Genomic DNA, 17,388 nt, shown 5'->3' with positions numbered 1-17,388 from the left:
CAGCAGAGGGAAATAGTAGGCAGGAACATTATCCAAAAGCATTAGGTAGAAGTATTAGATTGAAGTAGTAGGGATGAGCATTAACTGGGAGCATTAGGTAGTAGTAGTAGGTTTTAACATTAGACAGGAATATTAGGTAGAAGGTAAAAGTAGTTGGTAGGAATATTAGGTAGAAGCCTCTGAAAACACTGCCAGTGGCCTGTTAAGGATGAGGCACTAAAGACAAAGAAGCAGCAGTAGAGTTCACCAGTTATGGAGACTTTTGCCATGGCCACTCCCTTAAGGGAGTTCCCAAAGGGGACAGGCATCAGAGATATAGACTGATAGACAGATATGCTGTATGTGCTTGACATACATTGATGTGTAGATCAACTCTAAGCCATTCATCTGTGGGGAAAACAGTGACTGACACTGACGTGTACTGTTCCCATGCCTTATAGTTTACCCAGCTGTTTGTCCTCATTAGGTACCTATCCTAGGATAGTGTGTACTTACTTTCTGCCTCAGGAGTCCCTTATATGTTTGGAGCTCCTGCGGCACTACAGGACATAAAGTGTTGTGATGTTTTATGTGTGCTGCTATGTGTAGAGAGTGCAGGGCAGTTGAGTAGTGTCTGCTTTGTAGTAGTTGCATCAAGGTCTTGAAGGGTCTAGAGATGCATTGAGATAGTGTATATAACGTTGTAGTGATGGGTGATGTCCAGCATGTACATAGGAGAGTGTGACTTGTGTTAGTCTGGGGAGGTGAATTTAAGACTGAGGTGGGAAGGAGGTTATTTAGTGCTTTTTGGGTTAGTTCAGTGTGTATATGTGTTGTCATCCTTATATTTGTTAGGATGAGGGATCTGTGAGGAGAGGTTACTGAAGTGTGAGGTGTGGATAAGCTTTTTATTTTTATTTAGAGGATGGTGGTGAGTTATAGAGTCATTTGGATGGAAGGGGTGCTGTTGCATAGAAATGAGTGCTGAGCATGTTGTGGTAGGATTGTACTAGAAGGTGTTGTGTATTTACAGTTGCTCTGGTATATCTTTCTGTCAGTCTATCTATATCTCTGACACCTTTTTCAGCTGGAACTCCCTCAAAGGGGTGGTTATGGCAATAGAGTTTCCATAACTATTGAACTCCAGTGCCGCTTCTTAGCCTTTAGTGCCTTGCCCTTAAGAGGCCAATGGCAGGAGGCAACTCTAGTGCAGTGTTTGCAGAGCCTTCTGCCTAACATTCTTATTGACTAATTCTGCATAATGCTCCTACCTAATGCTCCTGCCTAAATGTTCCTACCTACTGCTTCTACCTTCTGCTCTTACTATTTTGCCTAAAGGCAGGGCAGGTGCACAGTGCTCACCAAAGGAAAATATAAAGTTACAAAGAATGAGCTGTGTGAGTTTAGTGTTTTCAAGTGTTATGTATGACAAGGAGAGATTGTATGTTTGTGGACAGAATGCCAGTAGACCATGTGTAGGTGAAGTAGAAAGAAAAGACTGCTACCTGGGTTAGAGGAGTGCAACTTGACAACCACTGAAGTGCTGGCTCACCACGCAGCCAACACTAAGCCTCCCAATACCTAGGCAGGTAGTATTGTTAATATAACTCTCTGGTCGTTGGCTGTCTGCCAACTACTACTTGAAGGTTCAGACTGGGGTGTCTGAATGTGTATGGATGTAACCAAGTTGAAAAGAGGAGAGATAGGTAGTATGTTTGAGAAAAGATACTTGGATGTTCTCGCTCTGACTGAAACAAAGCTTGTGTAAATGGGAAGAATGGTTTGGAAATGTCTTGGGAGTAATGTCAGGGGTTGGTGATAGGATAAGAGCTATGGAAGAAGTAGCACTACTCCTGAAACAGTTGTAGGAGTGTATAATAGAATGTAAAAAAGTAAATTCTAGATTGATGTGGGTAAATCTGGAAGTGAATGGTGAGAGATGGATGATTATTGGTGCTTATGCACCTGGCCATGAGAAGAAAGTTCATGAGAAGCAAGTGTTTTGGGAGCAGTTCAGTGAGTGTGTCAGCAGTTTTGGTGCACGAGACCAGGTATTAGTGATGGGTGATTTGAATGTGAAGGTAAGTAATGTGGCAGTTGAGGATAATTGGTGCGCATGGGGTATTCAGTGTTATGATTGGAAATGGTGAAAAGCTTGTGGAGTTGTGTGCTGAGAAAAGACTGGTGATTGAAAATACCTGGTCTAAAAGAGAGATATATACAGGTATATGTATGTGAGTACAAGTACAGGCATGTAAAAGAGAGACTTGTGGATGTAAATGTGCTGTGAGGGACAGCTATCTTATGGAGGCAAGGATGAAGATTTATAGGGGTTTTCAAAAAAGAGGAGATTTTTACGGAGAAGAGAGTGATGAGAGTAAGTGAACTTGAAAAGGACACTTGTGTGAAGAAGTACCAGGAGAGATTGAGTGTAGAATGGTTAATGGTGAGAGCAAATGAATTGAGGGGAGTGGGTGAGGAATGGTAAGTATTTAAGGAACCAGGGATGGCATGTCCAAAAGATGCATGTTGCATGTGAAAGGTGGAAGGTGAGCAGATTAGAAAGGATATTGAGTGGTGGGATGAAGTAAAGTTGCTAATAAAAGAGAAAAGAGAGGCATTTGGGAGGTACTTACAGGGAAGGAGTGCAAATGATTGGGAGATGTATAAGAGAAAGCAGCAGGAGGTCAAGAGGAAGGTGCAGGGGTTGAAAAAGATGGCAGATGAGAGTTGGGGTGAAAGAATATCAGTAAACTTTAGGGAGGATAAAAAGATGTCTTGGAAGGAGGTAAATAATGTGCAAAAAATATGAGAGAGCAAATGGGAACATCGGTAAGGGAACAAAAGGAGAAGTGATAGCAGGTAGTGATGGAGTGAGTATTTTGAAGGATTGTTCAATGTTTTTGATGATAGAGTGGCAAATGTAAGGTATCTAATTCAGGGTGATATGTGAAGTGAGAGAGTCAGGGAGAGTGGTTTGGTGAAAGCCTTGCTTACAATGAAATTTGGCATGGTGGCAGGATTGGATGGTATTGCAGTTGTGTTTATTAAGAAAAAGAGATGTAAGTTATGAGGAGAAGCATTGTGATTAGACAGATGGTTTTCAAATGAGGAGAGGTTATTAGAAAGAGACCACAAATGTTGGTATAGTGAATAGAAAATGAGGAAGGTCTAACAAGAGAGGGAAAGGTCATGGAAGGGACCAACTCTACTACTGCCAGAACCCTCTCTCTCTCTTTGGTAGTAGAGTCAGGCAGAAACCTGGAGATTCTTAGCACCCCATGATGCCGGGGACTAGGGGTCCATAGATTTGATGGACTCTATCATGATGATACTTATAAATGTTTGAGTGGACTGGAATTGGCAAGAGTAATTATGTGAAAAAAGTAGTAATAATAAGCAAGGTTTGAGTAAGTGTATGGTGCTTGTAGGAAGAAGATGGTAGGACTAGCCTGGTGGTCCTATTTTGATGAGATAGAAAGTAAGACCAGCAATCCTGACATGGAGAGTGTAAGATGGTTCTGGGTACCACTTTAACACTCCTTAGTCAGGATGGTATTTCCACCCTGAGCAGCTGTTGTCAACAATCTACTACCTAATATGACTGTGCTGTTGATTGATTGGTAAGGATATTCAGTGTATGTTTGGATCATGGTGAACTGCCTCAGGATTAGAGGAATGCCTGTATAGTGCCAGTGTATAGAGGCAAAGGGGATGAAGATGAGTGTTCATACTGCAGAGGCATAGGTTTGTTGAGTATACCTGGGAAATTATATAGGAGAGTATTGATTGAGAGGATGAAGACATGTACAGAGCATCAGACTGGGGAGGAACAGTGTGGTTTCAGAAGTGGTAGAGGATGTGTGGATTAGGTGTTTGCTTTGAAGAATGTGTGTGAGAAATATTTAGAAAAACAGATGGATTTGTATATGCCATTTATGAATTTGGGTTAGCATATGATGTGGTTGAAAGAGATGCTTTGTGGAAGGTATTAAGAGTATATGGTGTGGAAGGTAAGCTGCTAGAGGCAGTGAGAAGTTTTTGTTAAGGGTATAAGGTGTGTGTATGAGTAGGAAGAGAGGAGAGTAAATGGTTCTAAGTGAAGGTCAATCTGCAGCAGGGGTTTTTAATGTCACCATGGTTGATTTGTTTATTGATAAGATGGTGAGGGAGGTAAATGCAAAGGTTTTAGAGAGAGGGGCAAGTATGCAGTCCATTGGGGATGAGAGTGCCTGGGAGGTGAGTCAGTTTTTATTCACCGATGATACAGCACTGGTGGCTGATTCGAGTGAGAAACTGTAGAAGTTTGTGACTGAGTTTGAAAGAATATGTGAAAGGAGAAAGTTAAAAGTAAATGTGAATAAAAGCAGTGTTATTAGGTTCATCAGGGTTGAGGGACTAGTAAGGTGGGATGTAAGTTTGAATAAAGAAGACTTGGAGGAAGTGAAGTGTTTTAGATATCTGGGAGTGGACTTGGCAGCGAATGGGACCATGGACGCAGAAGTGAGTCACATGGTGGAGGAGGAGGCAAAGGTTCTAGGAGCAAAAATGGGTATGTTTGAAGGGATAATAGTTCCAACAATATTATATGGTTGCGAGGCATGGGCTATGTATAGGGTTGTGTGGAGGAAGGTGAACGTGTTAAAAATGAAATGTTTGAGGACAACATGTAGTGTAAGGTGGTTTGATTAAGTAATGAATGGATTAGAGAAAAGTGTGCTGATAAAAAGAGTGTGGTTGAGAGAGTAGAAGAAAGTGTGTTGAAATGGTTTAGACATATGGAGAGAATGAGTGAGAAAAGGTTGACAAAGTGGAGGGAACAAGGAGAAAGGGGGGAGATCAAATTGGAGATCTGTGGATGGAGTGAAAAAGTTCTTGAGCGACTGGGACCTGAACATGCAGGAAGGTGAAGAGCCTGCATGATATAGAGTGAATTGGAAGGATGTGGTATACAGGAGTCAATGTACTGTCAATGGGCTGAACCAGGGCATGTGAAATGTCTGGAATAGGGAAGAAAGAATTTTTCCTGCATTTTCCCTGTGTGTCTTAGAAGGTGACTAAAAGGGGTGGGATCGAAGGCTGGAAATCCTACCCTCCAATTTTTACTTTAACAAGAGAAGGGGGCAAAAAGAGGATTTTTCTTCTAAGCCTCAGTCCTTTGTTCTTTACACTACCTGCCTAATGTGGGAAATAGCAAATATGTAAAAGTAAAAAAGGAAAATTTGTACATATACCCGGTTTAAAAAGAGATGTACATAAGTATACGTATGTAAGTAGGAGAGATTGCCAGAGAGCGTTATTGGATTATATGTTAATTGATAGGCACATAAAAGAGAGACTTTTGGATGTTAATGTGCTGAGAGTGGCAACTGGAGGAATGCCTGATCATTACCTTGTGGAGGCAAAGGTGAAGATTTCTAGAGGTTTTCAGAAAAGAAGAGAGACTGTTGGGTTGAAGAGAATGGTGAGAGTAAGTGAGCTTGGAAAGGAGACTTGTGTGAGGAAGTACCAGGAGAGATTGATTGCAGAATGGAAAAAGGTGAGAGCAAATGACGTAAGGGAAGTGGGGAAGGAATGGGATGTGTTTTGGGGAGCAGTAATGGCTTGCACAAAAGATGCCTGTGGCATGAGAAAGGTGGGAGCTGGGCAGATTAGAAAGGGTAGTGAGTGGTGGGATGAAGAAGTAAGATTGTTAGTTAAAGAAAAGAGAGAGGCATTTTGATGATTTTTGCAGGGAGATAGTGCAAAAATGACTGGGAAGGTGAAAGAGGCAAGAGGTCAAGAGAAAGGTGCAAGAGGTGAAAAAGAGGGCAAGTGAGAGTTGGGGTGAGAGAGTATCATTAAATTTTAGGGAGAATAAAAAGATGTTTTGGAAGGAGGTAAATAAAGTGCGTAAGACAAGAGAACAAATGGGAACATCGGTGAAGGGGGCAAATGGGAGGGTAATAACAAGTAGTGGTGAATTGAGAGGAAGATGGAGTGAGTATTTTGAAGGTTTGTTGAATGTGTTAGATGATAGAGTGGCAGATATAGGGCATTTTGGTCGAGATGGTGTGCTAAATGAGAGGGTCAGGGAGAATAATTTGGTAAACAGAGAAGAGGTAGTGAAAGTTTGCGGAAGATGAAAGCTGCCAAGGCAGCGGGTTTGGATGGTATTGCTGTGAAATTTAGTAAAAAAGGGGGTGACTGTGTTGTTGATTGGTTGGTGAGGATATTCAGTGTATGGATAGTTCATGGTGAAGTGCCTGAGGATTGGCGGAATGCATGCATAGTGCCATTGTACAAAGGCAAAGGGGATAAAGGTGAGTGTTCAAATTACAGAGGTATAAGTTTGTTGAGTATTCCTGGTAAATTATATGGGAGGGTACTGATTGAGAGGATAAAAGGCATGTACAGAGCATCAGATTGGGGAAGAGCAGTGTGATTTCAGGAGTAGTAGAGGATGTGTGGATCAGGTGTTTGCTTTGAAGAATGTATGTGAGAAATACTTAGAAAAACAGATGCATTTGTATGTAGCATTTATTGATCTGGAGAAGGCATATGATAGAATTGATAGAGATGCTCTGTGAAAGGTATTAAGAGTATATGGTGTGGGAGGTAAGTTGCTAGAAGCAGTGAAAAGTTTTTGTCGAGGGTGTAAGGCATGTGTATGAGTAGGAAGAGAGGAGAGTGATTGGTTCCCAGTGAATGTCGGTTTGTTGCAGGGGTGTGTGATGTCTCCATGGTTGTTTAATTTGTTTATGGATGGGGTTGTTAGGGAGGTGAATGCAAGAGTTTTGGAGAGAGGGGCAAGTATGTAGTCTGTTGTGGATGAGAGGGCTTGGGAAGTTAGTCAGTTGTTGTTCGCTGATGTTACAGTGCTGGTGGCTGATTCATTTGAGAAACTGCAGAAGTTGGTGACTGAGTTTGGTATAGTGTGGGAAAGAAGAAAGCTGAGAGTAAATTTGAATAAGAGCAAGGTTATTAGGTACAGTAGGGTTGAAGGACAAGTAGATTAGGAGGTACATTTGAATGGAGAAAAACTGGAGGAAGTGAAGTGTTTTAGATATCTGAGAATGGATTTAGGAGAGGAATACCATGGAAGTGGAAGTCAATCACAGGATGGGGGAGGGGGTGAAGGTTCTATTTTATTATACTTAGTCGCTGTGTCCCGCATTAGTGAAGTAGAGCAAGGAAACAAACGAAAGAATGGCCCAACCCACCTATATACACATGCATATACATAAATGCCTACACATGCACATGTACATACCTATACATTTCAGCGTATACATATACATACACAGACATATACATATATATATATATATTATGTACATATTCATACTTGCTGCCTTCATCTATTCCCATCACCTCACCGCCACATGTGAAATGGCATCCCCCTCCCCCCACACACACATGCGAGGTAGTGCTAGAAAAAGACAAGGCCACATTCGTTCACATTCAGTCTCTAGCTGTCGTGTAATGCACTGAAACCACAACTCCCTTTCCACATCCAGGCCCCACAAAACTTTCCATGGTTTACCCCAGACACTTCACATGCCCCAGTTCAATCCATTGACAGCACGTCGACCCCAGTATACCACATCGTTCCAATTCACTCTCTTCCTTGCACACCTTTCACCCTCCTGTATGTTCAAACCCCGATCGCTCAAAGTGTTTTTCACATGCCCTGATTCAGTCCAATGACAGCACGTTGACCCCAGTGTACCACATCGTTCCAATTCACTGTATTTCATGCATGTCTTTCACTCCTCTGCATGTTCAGACAGCAATCACTCAAAATCTTTTTCACTCTATCCTTTCACTTCCAATTTGGTCTTTTGCTTCTTCTTGTTCCCTCCACCTTTGACACTTGTATCCTCTTTGTCAGCCATTCCTCATTCATTCTCTCCATCTGTCCAAACTATTTCAACACACTCTCTTATTTCTCTCAACCACACTTTGTATTACCAAACATTTCTCTTGCCCTTTCATTGCTTACTCAATCAAACCACCTCACACCACATATTTTCCTCAGTCATTTAATTTTCAACACATCCACCCTCCTCCATACAACCCTATTTATAGCCCGTGCCTCGCAGCCATATAACATTGTTGGATCTACTATTCCTTCAAACATACCCATTTTTGTTCTCTGAGATAATGTTCTCATCGCTCCAGAACTTTCGCCTCCTTCCTATTGACTAATTTTTGGTTCGTTAGTTTTTGTTCCCCCAGTTTTGCTAAGCATATGTAATTGTATATCTTTTTCTTCCATGTAGACTGTGGAGTTGATTTGGTTGTGATATGTTTCTGAATTCTTGCTGAGTTTACCTTGCTATAATGATGATCATGTAAAATGATAAGCTCAAGCATTGTTTATGTCCATTTTGGACAGCTTTATGCTTGCATTCAGGAACCTGGTTGTTATGTTTTGATTGAGGAAATCAAAGTCACGTCTGTTGTCCTGTAAGTGACCATATATCTATCTGGGAGGATGATACCAAATATCTCTGTTGACCTGACCTTGGTCTGAGAAACTACCTTCGGTCAACTTTTGATTTAGCTTATCACAATGCTGAAAAAAAAGAACATGAACCTTCAAGATGGATGTGATATGATGTATTTGTTGAACTAGAGCATCATATCCCACATAGGCATTATAGGCCTCCAAAATTTGACCTCACCATCCTCATTACTGGTACAAGGACCAGGCTGTAGTTGAAAGTCTGGTATTGATAATTCATAAGTTTGAGTGAATGGTGAAGCTCAAGAAATTGAGGTTCTTGAAATTGATGATACTGAAAAACCCTTTCACAACTTTTAAGAAATGGAATTTTTTTTTAATGATTGTGTAGCTTTTAACTGGAATGAAGTATGTGGCACTTTTTTTTTTGGACATATTTTACAGAAAAGATACCCGACTTATAAATCACCTCTTACATTAATTTGAAGAATTAATTTGAAGATATCCCCTTAAGTTCTTATAACCATTCAAAACGAAATCTGTTATATTAAAGATAAACTTGGCAGAGTCTAGTTAAACCACCTGACTTCTGCAGAAACAGAATGCTGAAAGCCATTTTCCTAACTTAATGACATCTCTATGGCTGACTTGTTCATAGGTTTAATCGATAGGTATAACTAAAGTTGGCTTTTATTTTTTTTCCTCATCTGGGTTTCTAGTCCTGCATAGGGGAATGGGTTTAACAGTTAATTAACCAAGCTAGTGTGTCTGTAGATCATTGTTTTTGTGCCATCTCATTGTTGACAAGTGATTTGTGAAAATTATTAAGAAGGGATGCAACTGCTCTGTTCAGTAGTGTGTGTGTTGCTATTGTTTTAGATGAGTCACAACCATACATCTCCATAATTCATTTTGTATCTCTCTACACTGTCTGTCTTTAGCCTTCAACTTAATTCCCATTTACATGATACGAAAAGTTCATGCAGTCATTTACTTTCCTCCCACAGATTTTTGTATTAATACAAGCACACCTTAAATTTTCTGTTTGCTACAAAACGAGATTTATTTTCTGTGTATACGAATGGTAACTTACCATTCATGCACAATGTCAGTTCCATTGGAGTTTGTTTCCTCCTTTTCCTAATATTGAATTTTAATCAACTTCAAAACTAGAGTAGTAGTTTTCTGTATGAATTTTCAGACTCTATATTGTGAATTGATAAACTAAATTGATTTTTTATTTTTCAAGCATTTGTGGTGTGGGCTCATGGTGAAATAAACAACTTTGCCTCCATGTTCTCCCGGCACGTATTCACCACTCAGTCATCACTCACCACCGTAGCTGAATGCATCAGTCAAGCTGACCACCACTGTCAACAGGTATGACTATGATATATTTATGTATTTACTAATCAATTAGATGAAATAGGAAAAAAGTTGCACACTCAGAGATTATTACTATTTCATATTTATACTTTATCTAAGTGAGAAGCTGCGTGCTAGCCCTGCCTTTTGAAAAAATGGTAGGAGCAATTGATAGAAGTAGTAGGTAGGGACATATAGGTAGGAGTATTAGGTAGAGCATTAGGTACAAGTAGTAGGTAGGAACATTAGGCAGGAGCTTTAAGTAGTAGGAGTCAGTACGAACATTAGGTAGGAGCCTCTGCAAACTCTGCGATAGTCTTGCCGTCTGCCAGTGGCCTTTTGGGGTGAGGGTAGGAGGGTTAGTAAGTGGCACTGGAGTTCACTGGTTATGGAGACTATTGCCTTGCCTACCCCCTTAAAGGAATTCCAGAAGGAAACAGGCATCAGAGATATAGATAGATAGATAGATAGATAGAATGGCTTCCCTAAAATTGGAAATTTTGTGAATTCCACCATCAGTATGTATTTTGTACATTCATCACTTCTACTTTACGTAATCAATTAGATTATTTCCCATGCATAACCAGATAGGTTTATTTTCTGATTATCAAAACTTTGCCTCTACATTTACTGCAAAAATTCACTTAGGAGCTATGCATGCTGATTTTACTTATTTAAAAGTGGAGTAAAGCAGGAGCTTTCTCATTTGCATTTAGGAAATGAAACAGGAGTGTAAAATGACAAGTTGTCCTGAGCCTTGGAAGGTGAAGTAATTTAGGAACTGAATTTGAAAAAGGCAGCAAGTAGAACAGTAAAAGGATAAGAGTTTTAGGACAGTAAGAAGCTTGTTTACAGTCATATCCACCAGTGAACTAAAGCACTTGGTATTAGAATAAAGAAATTGATTGACAATTTGAGATTACATTACTTAACTCTATATATTTTGTTTATGTGTCAGAAGATCCAGTCATGAACAGAAGGTCCCATCAAGGCTTAGCCTTGAATGAAACTAGAAGTTGTTAAAATAAGTAGAAAGGAAAGGAGAAAATGAGAAGAAGCTCAATGTGATATTCAAGTAAAATTTTCAGTTATTTTTTATTATGTCATTGGCAATTTATTACGAGACACTAAATCCATTACTACTTTCATACAGACAGCAGACATAGGTTTAGAGCTTATGTTTGCTCTTCATACCCTTTTGCTGAAAGATGTTGAGAAGTGGATTCGTGATGGTCGTGACAAAATGATAGAGGCAGTAAAACTCAGAGGACAAGAAGATACGTGGAAGACAATGAAGTTTGAGAACAAGGACCAGCTCAATAAGTTCATAGAAGATATGAATGATATTGGTATAGCTAATATCCAAGCATATGTTATGGGTAAGTATTTTATTTTTTCATATGTATTCACCATTTCCCACAATGAGTGAGGAAGCATAAGGTATGACTGAGCCTTTTAGGGAAAAATCCTCACTTGGCTCCATTCTGTGTTCCTTCTTTTGGAAAAGTAAAACTGAAGGGGAGGGTTTCTAGCCCCCGCTCCCACCCCTTTTAGTCGCTTTCTGTGACACACAGGGAATATGAAGATGTTATGGAGGGAGATTAATAATGTGCAAAAAAACAAGAGAATAGATAGGAACATGAGTGAAGGGGGTAAAAGGATAGGCAGTGATGGAGTGAGGGGGAGATAGGGTGAGTATTTTGAAGGAATGCTAAATGTGTTTGATGATGGAGTGGCAGATGTAGGGTGTTTGGGTGAATGATGACAAGATGGATGGAGCGAATGGTATTGCAGTTAGATATAGTGACAAAAGGGGTGACTATTTTTAACTGGTTGGTCAAGATTTTCCATGTATTTATGGAACATGATGAAGTGCCTAAGGATTGGTGGAATGCTTGTTTAGTGCCACAGTATAAAGATAAAGGGGATAAAGGTGAGTGTTCAAACTACAGAGGTATAAGTTTGATGAGTTACCTGGTAAGTTGTATGGAAGGGTACTGATTGAGAGGGTGAAGGCATATAGCGAGTATCAGACTGGGGAGGAGCAGTGTGGTTTCAAAAGTGATAGAGGGTACGTCAGTCTTTGTTTTAAAGTATGTGTGTTAGAAATATTTAGAGACAGATGGATTTGTATGTGGCATTTTTGGAACTGGATGAAGCATTAAACAGAGTTAATAGAGATGCCTTGTGGAAGGTCTTAAGCATATAAGGTGTAGGAGGAAAGTTGCTAAAATCAGTGAGAAGTTTTTATCAATGGTGTAAGGCTTATATACAGGTAGGAAGATTGGAGAGTGAATGATTTCAAGTGAAGGTTAGTCTGCAGCAAGGTGTGTCATGTTTCCATGGTTGTTGGATTTGGTTATGGATGGGGTGGTGGGAAGTAAATTTGAGTCTTGGAGAGGGTCGAATGTGCAGTCTGTGGGAGATGAGAGGGCCTGGGAAGTAAGTTGTTGTTTGCTGATGATACAGCGCTGCTGGTGGATTCATGTGAGAAACTGCAGAAGTTGTTGACTGAGTTTGGAAGAATGAGTGAAAGAAGGAAGTTGAGGATGAATGTGAATATAAGCAGGGTTATTAGGTTTAGCAGGGTTGAGGGACAGGTTAGTTGGGGTGTGAGTTTGAATGGAGAAAACTTAAAAGAGGTGAATTGTTTTAGATTTCTGGGGGTGGACATGGCAGCAAATAGAAATATGGAAACAGAAGTGAGTCATATGATCGATGAGGAGACAAAGGTTTTATGGGCACCGAAGAATATGTCGGAAGAGAGACTGTTATCTGGGAGGGCAAAAATGAGTATTATTGATGTTATAGCATTCCCAACAATACTATATGGATGAGAGGCATGGGCTATAGATAAAGCTGTGTTGAGAAGGGTGGATGTGATGGAAATTTGATGTTTAAGGAGAATTAGTGGTGTGAGATCGTTTGATTGGGTAAGTAATGAAAGGGTCAGAGAGAGGTGTGGTAATTAAAAAAGCATGGTTGAGATAGCTGAAGAGGATGTGCTGAATTGTTTTAGATATGTGAGGAAAGGTTGGCAATAAGGATATATGTGTCAGAAAAAAGGATGAACATGGAGAATAGCAAGACCAAGCTCGAGATGGAAGAAAGGAGTGAAAAAGATTTTGAGTAATCTGAGTCTGAACATGCAAGAGGGTGAAAGGTGTGCATGGGATAGAGTAAAGTGAACATTATAATATACAGGAGTTGATGTGCTGTCAGTGAATGGAACTAGGGCATGTGAAGTGTCTGGGTAAACCATGGAAAGGTCTATGGAGCCTGGATTTAAGTATGGAGCTGTGATTTTGGTGCATTACTCATGACAGCTAGAGGATGAGGGTGAGTGGATATGGCCCTTCTTCATTTGTTTCCAAGCACTCCCTTACTGATACAGAGGGCAGCATTGGGTGTGGGGAAGGAGAAAAGAATGTATATGTTATTTTTTTTTCCTTTCCTTCATGTATTTATGCTGTTTCCAGTAGGGTGGGATGGTGTCAGGAATGGATGAAGGTGAGCAAGTATGAATATATACAGGTGTATATATGTATGTTATTTATTATTTATTATACTTGATCACCATCTCCCGCATCAGCAAGGTAGTGCCAGGAAACAGACAAAGAATGGCCCATCCACTCATATATTTATTTATATATTTATTTATTTTGCTTATTGCTGTCTCCCGCGTTAGCGAGGTAGCGCAAGGAAACAGACGAAAGAATGGCCCAACCCACCCACATACACATGTATATACATACACGTCCACACCCGCAAATAAACATACCTATACATCTCAATGTACACATATATATACACACACAGACATATACATATATACACATATACATAATCATATTGTCTGCCTTTATTTTTTCCCGTCGCCACCCCGCCACACATGGAATAACAACCCCCTCCCCCCTCATGTGCACGAGGTAGCACTAGGAAAAGACAACAAAGGCCCCATTCGTTCACACTCAGTCTCTAGCTGTCATGTAATAATGCACTGAAGCCACAGCTCCCTTTCCACATCCAGGCCCCACAGAACTTTCCATGGTTTACCCCAGACGCTTCACATGCCCTGGTTCAATCCATTGACAGCACGTCGACCCCGGTATACCACATCGTTCCAATTCACTCTATCCCTTGCACGCCTTCCACCCTCCTGCATGTTCAGGCCCTGATCACTCAAAATCTTTTTCACTCCATCTTTCCACCTCCAATTTGATCTCTCACTTCTCATTCCCTCCACCTCTGACACACATATCCTCTTGGTCAATCTTTCCTCACTCATTTGCTCCATGTGACCAAACCATTTCAAAACATCCTTTTCTGCTCTCTCAACCACACTCTTTTTATTTCCACACGTCTCTCTTACCCTTACATTACTTACTCGATCAAACCACCTCACACCACATATTGTCCTCAAACATCTCATTTCCGGCACATCCACCCTCCTGCGCACAACCCTATCCATAGCCCACGCCTCGCAACCATACAACATTGTTGGAACCACTATTCCTTCAAACATACCCATTTTTGCTTTCCGAGATAATGTTCTCAATTTCCAAACATTCTTCAAGGCTCCCAGAATTTGTGCCCCCTCCCCCACCCTATGATTCACTTCCGCTTCCATGGTTCCATCCGTTGGCAGATCCACTCCCAGATATCTAAAACACTTTACTTCCTCCAGTTTTTCTCCATTCAAACTTACCTCCCAATTGACTTGACCCTCAACCCTACTGTACCTAATAACCTTGCTCTTATTCACATTTACTCTTAACTTTCTTCTTTCACACGCTTTACCAAACTCAGTCACCAGCTTCTGCAGTTTCTCACATGAATCAGCCACCAGCGCTGTATCATCAGCGAACAACAACTGACTCACTTCCCAAGCTCTCTCATCCACAACAGACTGCATACTTGCATCTCTTTCCAAAACTCTTGCATTCACCTCCCTAACAACCCCATCCATAAACAAATTAAACTACCATGGAGAGATCACACACCCCTGCCGCAAACCTACATTCACTGAGAACCAAACACTTTCCTCTCTTCCTACACGTACACATGCCTTACATCCTCGATAAAAACTTTTCACTGCTTCTAACAACTTTGCCTCCCACACCATATATTCTTAATACCTTCCATAGAGCATCTCTATCAACTCTATCATATGCCTTCTCCAGATCCATAAATGCTACATACAAATCCATTTGCTTTTCTAAGTATTTCTCACATACATTCTTCAAAGCAAACACCTGATCCACACATCCTCTACCACTTCTGAAACCACACTGCTCTTCCCCAATCTGATGCTCTGTACATGCCTTCACCCTCTCAATCAATACCCATATAATTTCCCAGGAATACTCAACAAACTTATACTTCTGTAATTTGAGCTCTCACTCTTATCCCCTTTGCCTTTGAGGAGAGCAAGGGCAGGAGTAGCACTACTCCTGAAACAGGAGTGGTGGGAGTATATGATAGAATGTAAGAAAGTAAATTCTCGATTGATATGGGTAAAACTGAAAGTTGATGGAGAGAGATGGGTGATTATTGGTGCATATGCGCCTGGGCATGAGAAGAAAGATCATGAGAGGCAAGTGTTTTGGGAGCAGCTGAATGAGTGTGTTAGTGGTTTTGATGCACGAGACCGGGTTATAGTGATGGGTGATTTGAATGCAAAGGTGAGTAATGTGGCAGTTGAGGGAATGATTGGTATACATGGGGTGTTCAGTGTTGCAAATGGAAATGGTGAAGAGCTTGTAGATTTATGTGCTGTAAAAGGATGGTGATTGGGAATACCTGGTTTAAAAAGTGAGATATGCATAAGTATACGTATGTAAGTAGGAGAGATGGCCAGAGAGCGTTATTGGATTACGTGTTAATTGATAGGTGCACGAAAGAGAGACTTTTGGATGTTAATGTGCTGAGAGGTGCAACTGGAGGGATGTATGATCATTATCTTGTGGAGGCAAAGGTGAAGACTTGTAGGGGTTTTCAGAAAAGAAGAGATAATGTTGGGGTGAAGAGAGTGGTGAGAGTAAGTGAGCTTGGGAAGGAGACTATTGTGAGGAAGTACCAGGAGAGATTGAGTACAGAATGGAAAAAGGTGAGAACAAAGGAGGTAAGGGGAGTGAGGGAGCAATGGGATGTATTTAGGGAAGCAGTGATGGCTTGCGCAAAAGATGCTTGTGGCATGAGAAGTGTGGGAGGTGGGTTGATTAGAAAGGGTAGTGAGTGGTAGAATGAAGAAGTAAGATTATTAGTGAAAGAGAAGAGAGAGGCATTTGGACGATTTTTGCAGGGAAAAAATGCAGATGAGTGGGAGAGGTATAAAAGAAAGAGGCAGGAGATCAAGAGAAAGGTGCAAGAGTTGAAAAAGAGGGCAAATGAGAGTTGGGGTGAGAGAGTATCATTAAATTTTAGGGAGAATAAAAAGATGTTTTGGAAGGAGGTAAATAAAGTGCATAAGACAAGGGAGCAAATGGGAACTTCAGTGAAGGGGGCTAATGGGGAGGTGATAACAAGTAGTGGTGATGTGAGAAGGAGATGGAGTGAGTATTTTGAAGGTTTGTTAAATGTGTTTGATGATAGAGTGGCACATATAGGGTGTTTTGGTCGAGGTGGTGTGCAGAGTGAGAGGGTTAGGGAAAATGATTTGGTAAACAGAGAAGAGGTAGTTAAAGCTTTGCGGAAAATGAAAACCGGCAAGGCAGCAGGTTTAGATGGTATTGCAGTGGAATTTATTAAAAAAGGGGGTGACTGTATTGTTGACTGGTTGGTAAGGTTATTTAATGTATGTATGAGAACAATGGAAGTAAGGGGAGTGGGGGAGGAATGGGATGTATTTAGGGAATCAGTGATGGATTGCGCAAAAGATGCTTGTGGCATGAGAAGAGTGGGAGGTGGGTTGATTAGAAAGGGTAGTGAGTGGTGGGATGAAGAAGTAAGTGTGTTAGTGAAAGAGAAGAGAGAGGCATTTGGACGATTTTTGCAGGGAAAAAATGCAATTGAGTGGGAGATGTATAAAAGAAAGAGACAGGAGGTCAAGAGAAAGGTGCAAGAGGTGAAAAAAAGGGTAAATGAGAGTTGGGGTGAGAGAGTATCATTAGATTTTAGGGAGAATAAAAAGATGTTCTGGAAGGAGGTAAATAAAGTGCGTAAGACAAGGGAGCAAATGGGAACTTCAGTGAAGGGCGCAAATGGGGAGATGATAACAAGTAGTGGTGATGTGAGAAGGAGATGGAGTGAGTATTTTGAAGGTTTGTTGAATGTGTTTGATGATAGAGTGGCAGGTATAGGGTGTTTTGGTCGAGGTGGTGTGCAAAGTGAGAGGGTTAGGGAAAATGATTTGGTAAACAGAGAAGAGGTAGCGAAAGCTTTGCGGAAGATGAAAGCCGGCAAGGCAGCAGGTTTGGATGGTATTGCAGTGGAATTTATTAAAAAAGGGGGTGACTGTATTGTTGACTGGTTGGTAAGGTTATTTAATGTATGTATGACTCATGGTGAGGTGCCTGAGGATTGGCGGAATGCGTGCATAGTGCCATTGTACAAAGGCAAAGGGGATAAGAGTGAGTGCTCAAATTACAGAGGTA

The 17,388-nt window shown here is 40.9% G+C and overlaps 1 protein-coding gene across 3 annotated transcripts in view; it reads left to right on the top strand.

Moving 5' to 3' along the window:
* The window catches only part of Exo84 (exocyst 84), a 135,404-nt gene that overhangs the window by 69,586 nt on the left and 48,430 nt on the right, over positions 1-17,388 (top strand). For all 3 annotated transcript variants that reach the window (XR_011712981.1, XM_071663423.1, XM_071663433.1), the window contains exons 11-12: positions 9,678-9,808; positions 10,947-11,172. Coding sequence is in view for 2 of the 3 variants with exons in the window: in XM_071663423.1 (XP_071519524.1) it covers positions 9,678-9,808; positions 10,947-11,172 (357 nt within the window). In the remaining variant the exon portion in view is untranslated. The remainder of the gene's footprint in view (positions 1-9,677; positions 9,809-10,946; positions 11,173-17,388) is intronic.

This window comes from Panulirus ornatus, chromosome 1 (assembly GCF_036320965.1).
Source record: "Panulirus ornatus isolate Po-2019 chromosome 1, ASM3632096v1, whole genome shotgun sequence".
Lineage (NCBI taxonomy): Eukaryota > Metazoa > Arthropoda > Malacostraca > Decapoda > Palinuridae > Panulirus > Panulirus ornatus.
The sequence above is the reverse complement of the archived record's forward strand: the minus strand, read 5'-3'. Positions and strand labels throughout refer to the sequence as shown.